This window comes from Phasianus colchicus, chromosome Z, assembly GCF_987193195.1.
Source record: "Phasianus colchicus chromosome Z, bPhaCol1.hap1.1, whole genome shotgun sequence".
Taxonomy (NCBI): domain Eukaryota; kingdom Metazoa; phylum Chordata; class Aves; order Galliformes; family Phasianidae; genus Phasianus; species Phasianus colchicus.
The window spans coordinates 48,400,372-48,411,413 of NC_143476.1; the positions used below are offsets into that span (position 1 = coordinate 48,400,372).

General features: G+C 36.8%; 1 protein-coding gene across 7 annotated transcripts in view; it reads left to right on the forward strand.

Moving 5' to 3' along the window:
- Window positions 1-11,042, forward strand: part of SEMA4D (semaphorin 4D) — a 93,728-nt gene that overhangs the window by 68,292 nt on the left and 14,394 nt on the right. For all 7 annotated transcript variants that reach the window (XM_090131363.1, XM_031605466.2, XM_090131359.1 and 4 more), the window contains 9 exons: window positions 15-108; window positions 1,012-1,125; window positions 2,416-2,567; window positions 4,267-4,442; window positions 4,555-4,711; window positions 5,438-5,660; window positions 6,998-7,113; window positions 10,361-10,533; window positions 10,770-10,813. In XM_090131363.1, the coding sequence (XP_089987489.1) occupies window positions 15-108; window positions 1,012-1,125; window positions 2,416-2,567; window positions 4,267-4,442; window positions 4,555-4,711; window positions 5,438-5,660; window positions 6,998-7,113; window positions 10,361-10,533; window positions 10,770-10,813 (1,249 nt within the window). The remainder of the gene's footprint in view (window positions 1-14; window positions 109-1,011; window positions 1,126-2,415; window positions 2,568-4,266; window positions 4,443-4,554; window positions 4,712-5,437; window positions 5,661-6,997; window positions 7,114-10,360; window positions 10,534-10,769; window positions 10,814-11,042) is intronic.

The following is an 11,042-nucleotide window of genomic DNA, read 5'->3' on the forward strand; positions in this document are numbered from 1 at the left end:
TTAATTTTTTGCAGAATTTAATTTTGTTTGAGCTTGAAGGTAAGAATGAAGATGGTAAAGGCAGATGCCCATTTGATCCTGCTCAAAGTTACACATCTGTTATGGTTGGTAAGTTCAGTCATTGCATACCTCGTTATGATGTATAAATATTCAGTCTTCTCCACTACTGTTCTCCGGTCTTTCACTATTAAGATAGTTTCTAAATCTTTACTGTGCATGTAAGTAGACATAAAAATACTCACGAGGTCAACCCTAATGTGTTTCTTAAAAGCAGAACATAGGAAAACTTTTCTGGAAGCAACTTTTAAAACAACAGCTTTCAATATAATAATTTTCAAGTGCTTTAGTCTGGATAATCTAAATGTATTTTTACTGCCTCTATAGTACCAATTACAGCCATTTAAATAATTTTAACAAGTAGAACTTTTAGCTTTCCTTAAGACACACGGTGAAACGGAACAGGAAAGTGAAACACAACTATATATTGCAACTATATTATCACGTGGTTAGATGACTATATATTGATGGAGATAGACTAGAGCTGATAGGTGTATCATGGTGTCACAAGATCATAAAAAAAAAGAAGCTCGAAGTAACGTGAAACAGGAAATGAAGAAGAGCTCAATCACTATATTGTTTATTTTATTTGAATGATAAAGAGAGAAAAACAATTAGTTCCAAAACTTCTGTGGCATTTCTTAGATACGTTTTGATACATAAACATAATGTTTCAATAGGGAGAGTAAAAGTACCATGTTAAAGTACCAACAGTGCTGACTTTTGCCAGGTGCTTGTGTTAGAGAAATAATGAATGAAGTGTAAAAGAATTAGCTCTGAGAATGGTCAGTAGAAATATAGACATAGAAGACACGTCTGGGGCAACTGAGAGGAAATACTTGTTTATCTTTTCTTGTGAGAAGTTTAAGCTAACATAGTCTCTTGAAATATTTATGCACGTTTTTTGGTATACAGTGCATAAGAAAGTTTAAAATATTTGTTTTTGTTTTAAAGATGAGGAGCTTTATTCTGGGACTTCTTACAATTTCTTGGGAAGTGAACCTATTATTTCACGGAACTCTCATCAGAGTCCTCTGAGAACAGAATATGCAATACCTTGGCTTAATGGTAAGTGGGTGTGAGAGCACACCAGATCACATTTTTTTTCCTCCTTCAGTGTGACAAATTCAGACAAAGAGTTTGAGCTTCCTTTCTGTGGTAAGGAGCAATTGTTCACTGTCTCAAAGAGGGTGATTTTTGTTATATCGGTATGTGCCCTTAGCAGAATTTTTTTTCTCTTTAAAATTTCAGAACTTTTATCAGCATGAACAATGAAAACAGCTTGGAGATGCACAGACTTTCAATGACAAGTGCTGTGTTTTATTTTATATTGTTTGTCCTTGCTATGATACAACATACTTGTGATGCAGTAAGAAGAATATTCCTTGTCCTTAACATATATATTTTAAAGCCAGTATGTTCTTGGTTCCTGATTATCTCATTTCTTGACTTTCAGAATTGGCGTTTGTGAACTCCCAGAATTCTGTGACTTTGGGCCCAAAAAAGACTAAAATCATGAAGTCAGCATATTGTCAAAAAAAAACCCAAAAAACAAAAAAACCAACAAAACAATAGCAACAACAACAACAGAAAAAAACCCACAGTGTCCAAATACGAGAGGATGCTGACTTTGTAGTACATCCTGTTATTATTGTTGTATTTGGTATTTCAGTTAGCAGCAGAAATACTAAGTGGCTGGTGTTGTGTACATGTAGTTGAAATAAAGTTGTTTTACAAGATGGAGTTAACCTAAATCTTATATCCAATTTCATGCATGGGGGCTGAATGACAACAGTGAGTATATGCATGTTTGAAAACCAATAGGGCTTTGGAGTGTGGTTAGTATTTTTGGATTTGTTTACAATTCTTCTGTGGGACTGTGTGGGTCTTTATATGTGTCCAGCCAGCTTCTAGATTTGTAGGTGCTGGCAAATCATTGCTTGTCTGTTTTAGCTAATTCTATCCTTAAATACGAATGAACAGAAATATACCATATGCCTTGCCTTAAGTTTGCATCAGGGAGGAGAGATGGGTGATGGAGGACAGGTATCCAGGCCTATCAGAAAATCATGTTTGAATATAGGTGAAAAATGAGGAGTAATGAGATATAACAGACTAAGAGGTACTAGAGATCTTTAAAGCATGGTATGTTAAATAGCTGTTTTTTTTCCTCCACAATTGTACTTTTTTAGAAGTGCTAATCATGGGCTCAACAACAAACAGTGTAGGCAAATCAGTAACTGAAGAACATTTAAACGCAGTGTGAGGTCTGTGAGAAGAAAATTCCTAGAGAGTTTTCAAGAGAATGTAGTTAAAAGAGTTGTTTATAATGTAAAATTCTTCTCTTCATATTTATAGAGCCAAATTTTGTTTTTGCTGATGTTGTAAGAGCAGATCAAAACAGCACAGATGGAGAAGATGACAAGATATACTTCTTTTTCACTGAGGTGTCTGTGGAATATGAGTTTGTTGGAAAACTTATGATTCCAAGAATAGCTAGAGTGTGCAAGGTGAGATATGGTTCAATTGTCTTTTACTAATAACAGTAGATTTTGTTTTTAGTGAAAAAATGACATTTATTGTAAATTAAATGGAAATGGTTTAACTTCATCTCATTGAAATAGCAGTTCTAACCAGTTTCTTATAACTGGCAAAGTCTCCTTGTTGCTTTGGAAACTAGTATTTAATTTAATTGGTGGTGAAATTTCAGTACATATGAGGGTTCTGTCCTCCCTTGGGGGGTGTGGGAGAACAACAACAATGGCCAAAAAAAGGACTCTGGTTTCTGTTCTAGTTTTTAAACTGAAAGTTTAATTACAATCCCCTGGGGGAAAAAAAAAAAAAAAAAAAAAAAAAGCTTGAGTTGCTGTTGAGCAGATAGAAAGTTTGTCAAAGATTCAAGTTATTCTCAGGCAGCCACATGCAAGCAAAATCATTTTCTCCTGTAGTCACAGCTAATAATAGCAGATGGGACTTCTGTGGAGCTGCCAGTGCCACAAACAAGACAGTCACCAGCAGTCTGATTCTGCCACACTTAGTGTGATTAAACCTCAATTATTTTGCTTCAATCAAGTAGTGTTGGTTAAAAATCTTGCTAATGGAAGAAGATATTTTTCCAGTACAAAATACCCTTTTGATTGGAATGTTATCAATTTCCTCAGTACTTTTTTTCCAACAGGAAACTTACCTAGCCATTTCATTTTGATTAAGTTGAAATGTTTTATTTTGACTTTACTCTTCTATATTTAAATATGGAAGTCAGAATATCAATAGCAAGTTAGTGCCCTTGAAATTTCCATTAAACAAGCAGCTGGAGGCAGATTTACATGGAATTTAATACTATGGCCCTCTGCCAGCCAACAGCTTGTGCACTCTTCAGAACAGGAGTATCACAGAACATGAGAGAGATATTGCTGCTGCTTGTTAGTAAAAGGAATCAATGGTGAATTGCAGTTCTAAAGGGATTTTTATTTAAATGTTCAGTTTTTTCTTGAATTCTTTGCATAAAAGCACTGGATAATGAACAAAAAACTATTAGTAGTGTCCAAATATGCCTGTTTTTGTAAAGAAATATAACAGAGCTGCAACTCACAAATTAAATATTATGAGACATTTCTAGTCTAGTAAATTTATCTTTCAGTACTATAGATTCTTCATAAAGGTGGTACCTGCCCACAGGATTAGGCCATTGGTGCATTTTTTTCCTAGTGAAATTGTTAATATCAGACATGTAAGTACATCTGGCAAGATTACAGTATAAATCATTCCTGTTTGGATGTCGGAGAACAGATGTGGTAGTTTGTTACTGAGTTAAAAGGATGTGTATAATACCTCCATGTTTACTTTAATTGTTCTAGTAAGCATTTGTGTTTTATAAAGGTACATTACTCAACTGTTTTTCAAATGCTGAAGTACAGTTCTTTTAGAAGTACAGTGTCTCATCTTATTTCCAGATGTTGACAAAAACCATTCTGCATTATTTCTGTTGACTCCGATAACTAAATAAATAAATTCTATGGCTTCCTTACTTTTCTGTATATGAGCACATTAACAGTTTTTGATGTTGCTGTAGGTGAAATGTTAAAGAAGTATAGTAGTTAGAAAAGTTTGAAAAGAATTAGAAAATATGTAGCTTTATAGCTGTGATTCTTAAATGCAAAACTGCTGTCTAATTATTTTCATAGACACTTTTCTTTTTTTTCTCAAAAGAGGGACCAAGGAGGATTAAGGACTTTGCAGAAAAAATGGACTTCTTTTCTCAAGGCCAGATTGATATGCACCATTCCTGATAAGAATTTAATTTTCAATATCATCAATGATGTTTTTATTCTGAAGTCTCCAACCTTGAAGGAACCAGTGATATATGGAGTCTTTACCCCACAGCTGTAAGTGTGCTATTACAGTGTTTCTCTGGATGAATACTTTTGATCTCAACTAGTTGCTAAATCAAGGAATTACTTCTGTGGTTATTTTTTTCTATTATTCCTGTATTTTTAGGAATAATGTGGGACTGTCAGCCGTGTGTGCCTACAATTTGTCTACTATAGAAGAAGTTTTCTCAAAAGGAAAGTATATGCAGAGTGCTACAGTAGAACAGTCCCATACCAAGTGGGTACGGTACAATGGGGAGATTCCTAACCCTCGACCTGGTGCAGTAAGTTTCTGTAAATTTGGATATGATGCACAGGAGTAAAGAAACTAGAAAAGCAAACAAACAAACAGAAAAAATACAGTAAAAACAAAAAAGCCCTACTAAAGCATGTTATTAGATTGCCATGATATATTTTGTATTGTGTTGTAAAGATTTCCTGAAAGACACGTCAAGTGATTTATTGAATCTGGGAATCAGTGTTTTTTTAAACATACCATAGAGTGAATTGCAGTTTTTATTTATTTGTTATTTCATTACTAAGTTTCTAGTGGTGAAAAAAATAATAATATACCTTAGGGAGCATCAGAGATTTTTTTTAGTTCAAGTGAACAAAAGGGTAAAAATTGTTGCATTGTCTTACTAGGTCCACCAGGTATTGCTGTGCATGTTAAAATGCTCATAGTCCTGGGTCTCTTTCACTCTTGTGTTTCTTGTAATTGTCTTACTGCAACTGATGTGTAGGATTACAGTTAAAGTAGTTAAGAAACACAGGAATCCATAAAGTATTTTCCTGTAATATATTTTGGGTCCAAATAAAAATGTAATATGAACCATTTGCTTAGAGATCAGCATATTGCTGAAACCAAGGTGCTGTGGAACTTGAGTACCTTCCAGGATGAGTATAATGTACAGTAATGTCCTTATGTGCAGAAGAAAATGCATGTACCTGCTGCTAGGATGTAATTTGCTTTTCTCTCTATTATTTCTTTCTTCTATTTTAAATAACAGTGTATAAACAGTGAAGCCAGAGCCTTGAACTACATGACTTCTCTGAATTTACCAGACAAAACGCTGCAGTTTGTTAAAGACCATCCACTAATGGATGATTCAGTGACTCCAGTGGGAGACAGACCCCGCCTTGTAAAGCGAGATGTGAAATATACCCAGATTGTAGTAGACAGAGTCAGAGCACTCAATGGTACAATATATGATGTTATGTTCATCAGTACAGGTAAGTTCTGCGTAATATTCTTTTTAATAATGTATTTATTCTTCAAGCAGAAGTGTGCTCTAACAGAAACTCAAAATATTTACATATTTACAATATTTTTACAGTATGTGGTATTTGCATAGAAAAATGGGGAGCCACAATAAGTACATGGGGACCCTTGCTTGCTTTGAGGAGCTGCTGCAGGAGGAGAACTGAAAAAAAAACAACTTTATCAACAATGTTGACAGGGGATTCAGTGTATCCCTCAGCAAGTTCACTGATGACACCAAGCTGAGTGATGCAGTTGACACAATAGAAGTGGAGGGATGCCATCCACAGGGACCTGAATGGGCTTGGAAAGTGGGCAGATGAGAATCTAATGAGGTTTAACAAAGCAAAATGCAAAATATTGCACTTGGGTCGAGGCAGTCCCAGATGTGTGCAGACTGGGAGAACTCACTGAAAGCATCCCTGCAGAGGATTTGGAGGTCTGATGCAGTGTGTTCTTGCAGCCTGGAAGGCCAACAGTATCCTGAGCTGTATCAAAAGAGGGGTGGCCAGCAGGTTGAGGGTGATTGTCTCCCTCTACTGTCCCCTCCTGATGTCCCATTTAGAGTACTGTCCTCAAGTGTGGGAGCCCCAGTACAGGGAAAATGTGAAGCTATATCAGAGAAAGGGGGTCCAGAGAAGGGTCATGAAGATTTAAAAGGCTGGAGCACCACTCCTATGAAGAAAAATTGAGGAAGTTGAGCTTTGTTAGCTTGGAGAAGAGAAGGCTTCATAAAGAGTTCATAGTGTCCAGTTCTAAAAGAGAGCTTACAAGGAGGAGGGGGACCAACTTTTTGCATGATCTAAAAGTGATAATATGAGGGGGAGAGACTTTGAGCTCAAGAGGCGGGATTTCAGGTTAGATGTTACTCAGAAATGTTTTATTCAGAGGGCAGTGAGGCACTGGCACAGGCTGCCCAGAGGAGTTGTCAGTGCCCCATCTCTGGAAGCATTCAAGGTCAGGTGTGGTGGCACCCTGTGCAGAAGCAGCCTGTTCTAGTGGGTTCCAGGCCTGTCCATGGCAGGGGGTTGGAACTAGATTATCTTTAAGACACCCTCCAACCTAAGCCATTCTGCAAACTGCAAAACGGTAGTGTTTTGCCTAAACATACAGGAGATAATCCCTGAAAGCCATTCTTAATTTCAGAAGGCCTTTTCCAGAACTCCTTGCAGAGGCAGGTATAATGTTTACCACACAGGCTGATGTGAAGTCTCAGCTGTATAAATGATACAAACTGTAACAAGTGTTCATTTTTACCTGCCTTTTTATTTTAAGAATCTCACTTAAATACATTGCTATGTTATTGCAGATCAAGGAGCTTTGCACAAAGCTATCAGCTATGAAAATGGAATGCATATTATTGAAGAAACACAGCTTTTCCCAAACTTTGAGCCAGTTCAAACACTCATACTTTCATCCAAAAAAGTAGGTGCTACAAACATCACAGCGTTCATCTTTTTTCTTTTTTTTCTGTTCTGTAAAACTTATCTACCATCTTGTAAAATAATCATAATGAAGCAGTGCAGATCATAGAACTGTAGTTTCTGCAGTAGTATCATTATTTTCCCTGATAATTTCTGTTGCTTTTGATAGATCTCAAGTTTTTGAGGTTGTCTGGATCTGGGAAAAGTATGTGTGGTTGTAGAATGGGAATGCAGGTGTGCAGTGTCACTGGTTTTACAGGAGCTAAAAACTGTAATGTATTTAGAGGTACAGATTTTTAGGTTAGGAGTGATGTAAGAATTCTGACCCCTTGAGGCCAGGAAAAATCCCCAGGAAATAAATACAGGAGCGAAAATATTTTTCTGAGGAAACAGACATTAGTGGATAGAGTCTTTTCTAACAAACTGAAGAGTCTGTACTTAATTGATTTTTGCTTTTCCAGAGTTATCAGGCTAGTTTTGTCTGGAAGATTAATTAGGAGACTAAGCATATTGGTGCTGCTGCTAGTGTAATGCTGCTAGTGTAATGCTCTGAAAAGGATTTCTGGTGAGGTCATGCCAGCCAGACAGGGCTTCAGCCACAGCTGGAGGACACAAGCTTTGTTACAGGCTCCAAACACAGTGAAGTTTTGCATTGTTGAACAATCACTGGGTTTAATTGTTGAGTGATTTTTCAACAATCGGAGAATAATCATTTTGTGTATTTTGTACTCCAGTCTTCTGGCTCTGTTCACTCAGACATGCAGATCCATAAATGTCTACAAAAGTATTACCATAAGCGATAGCTTGTAGCATCAAACTCTTCAACTGGTGAAATTTCTGAGCTTCTTAAGGAAAGAATAAAAGCGTCTGATAATCTTACTGACGTTCAGTAAGTACCCAGCTATCAGTAAATGCTCTGATGTTACGGATTTAGGAATGTTGCCAAGATATCTTAAAAGCAGCTATTCCAACATGATCAATTCCATGGAAAAAGAGCTTTATGCCAGAATTCTTTCCAGCTCATCTTGCATGTGTAGTAGTCCTTGTAACAGAAAGAAATATTGTGAAAATAGAGTATACTCTTGACAGGCAAGTCAAAGTCAGTGTAATTAAAAGCTTCCTTTTTCACAGATTTCAGTGGAATCTATTGTTCTTCTTTGTTATTCATCACACTGGCCAGGGTGTAGAATTACAGAATAGTTAAGGTTGAAAGGCAACTGTAGGTCCATCTGGTCCAACCCCTGCTCTAGCAGGGTCACCTAGAGCAAGTTATTCTTACAGTTGTGATTTGGTACGTGTAGTGGCATACAGTAGTAACTGATTAACAATAGGTGAGCAGTACTTCCTATTCTTGACAGTGGGCCTCGGACTCTCATATATCTTCACCTTGCTCAGAGGGTTGCTGTCAGTAACATGAGCCTACATCTGATCCTCTAGCTCCTGTTTCCTGTTTGACTGAAAGATGTCTGGATTTTTGCAATGGTCTGTTCAGTTCTCCACTTGTTTTATGAACTCCCTGAATGTACCAGCTGTGAACAATGTCAAGGCACTGATACCCTCATGCAGTGTAGCCCTGTTGGCTTAAATGTTAGCCAACAGAACACTAGAAAGACAGACAGACTGCAGTGAACCAGGGGAAGCTTTTCCTAGAAAGCCCTACATGTTTTGATGCTGCAAATTTATTTATGTGGACACTCCAGCATAAACTAGTGTTAAGCCAAATTTTAGTATGAAAGACTTCATTTGAATGTATGTCTCTGAAGTTTAGTTCTTTTTGAAAGTCCCATCTTCCAGTAATGTGCATTTCTTTTTTGATTCAGTTTTGTCTTTTGTTAGGTTTTTCCTTAGGTTTTCCTTAAGTTTTCCACACATGAGAGATCTAAAGTAGTTTGTGCTTGATCTTCCTTGAGACTTCTGTTAGCCACAATGAAGCATTCATTAGTTTACTCAAAAACGCATGTTCTTGTGTTCATTGCATTGAAGAAAAGAGACTACCCTCTTCTGAGTTCTCATGATAATAGCTCTTCATATAGTTAAATAAAAACATAACAGTAAGCCTCCAAGTCTAAATGCAGCCCTACGTTTTTGTTTGTTCATGTATCTTGAAGTTGTTCTTGACATCAAGAACAAGTCTTCACCATGGGTGTGATGTTTAGGAAGAGTCTTGCTTTACTAGGATGGTTTTTGCTCTGATTTGTTATTGCTCTGTGACAGCTTTCATCCTGCCAGAGTGGAGAAGGCACCCCCAAGTGCCATTTCTCCATACTGAAAATCTGTGCAGCTTCAATACAGAAAAAGCCAATTGTTGCTTAGATCTGATTTTTTTGCCATGACAACTGCGGTAGAGTGCTGATATGTTTGGTATTCAACTCAGGAGGAGGTAAATCCATTGCCAAGTTGGAGCATGCTATTTGGCTTTGTATGCACTATCTCTGAGAAATTCTAGATGGTAGATTGCTTATGGTATTTCTTTGCAGGGCAAACCTATTTCCCAAGGCTTTGTATAGTGGCGAGTAAATTCAGTGTACCTTTAGTCATCAGTTTCCTTGAACTTGGATACTTGCCTATTTCACTCATCTGTTTCAATCTTTTATGACAAGGATGATCAGAACAAGTGTGAATGTTTTCCTGTTGTACATAGTGTGAGAGTTGTTTACAGATCCCCAGGAACAGTTGGTAAAGCAGTTGTTCTCTTTACATCCCTCTTTTGCTAACCATTATGCCAACATTCATTCCTTTGAATGCTATTCACAGTTCTTTCTTGCAGAGGATTCAAGGAAGTAACTGCAAGTAAGCAACTACAAGATTCAAGGCTGACACTGGGGCTGCAGAGACCTAACTAGTAGGCAAAGAGTTGCTTTGGATTAACAGATGTAGGAGCAGTATAGAAACCTTCCCTTTTCAGGCATGGATGTATCCACTGCAGTTTTGTCATTAGCACGTGCTTGTCTTTCCCTGCATGAAGTCTATCAGTGAATTCATATCTATGGAAAAAAACTGATATACAAGAGCCACAGTTAGACAGTTACTTTCCTTTCTTATAAAGTGTATTGATTGTAATTTTATGTTCTTTTGACTTATTTTCACTTCATGTGTCACTAAATATTTAAAAATGTTTTTTACAAACATACAAGTATGTATGCACCTCTTTTAATAATTTTTCAGTTGCTTCATGAATGTGATTGACTGTGTAGGCTTGCTTATGTGAGGGTTTTTGTTTGTTTGTTTTTGTTTGGTTTTGTTTTTAGAGCAGAAGATACCTCTACGCTGGTTCAAATTCTGGTGTGGTTCAATCTCCTGTGGCATTCTGTGAGATGTACACCACTTGTTTTGACTGTGTTTTAGCAAGGGATCCTTACTGTGCTTGGAAACCTCTTGAGGGTTCTTGCGTTGATATTTTTCAAGAAAGTGAAACTGAAAGGTAATGGCAGCCTTTGACTATAGTTGCAATTGGTTTTGTATCTGTCTTACCTTATCTTAATAAGATTTTTTTTTAACTTATTGTTTTCAAACACATGCTTCCTCCTATCCTTTAATTGCCTATATAAAAAATGTCAGCTTGTGCTAATTAGATGAGATAAAATTTATCTTACATTAGAGGATGGACTGACATGGGAATAACATTTGAAGCTGTCATACTTGCACTATCTTTTACAGGAACTGGATTCAGAACATAGGTGGAGACGCATCCTCTTGTTCTGGTGAGTTACATTCTGTGAAGAGCTACTTAACTTATCTAGGTGGAATAAGAAAGACTTGTATCTAGATTTTCATTTATATTTTAATATGTATGAAGTTCTGTTGTGTTTTTTTTTTTTGTATTTGAGCATCCATACAGCCTTCATCTTGTCTTAAAATGTTTGTATTTGTGAACATTTCAGTGTGCAGTGCACAAAGTTCTGAAATGAATGGGGGTACCTCAACAACACC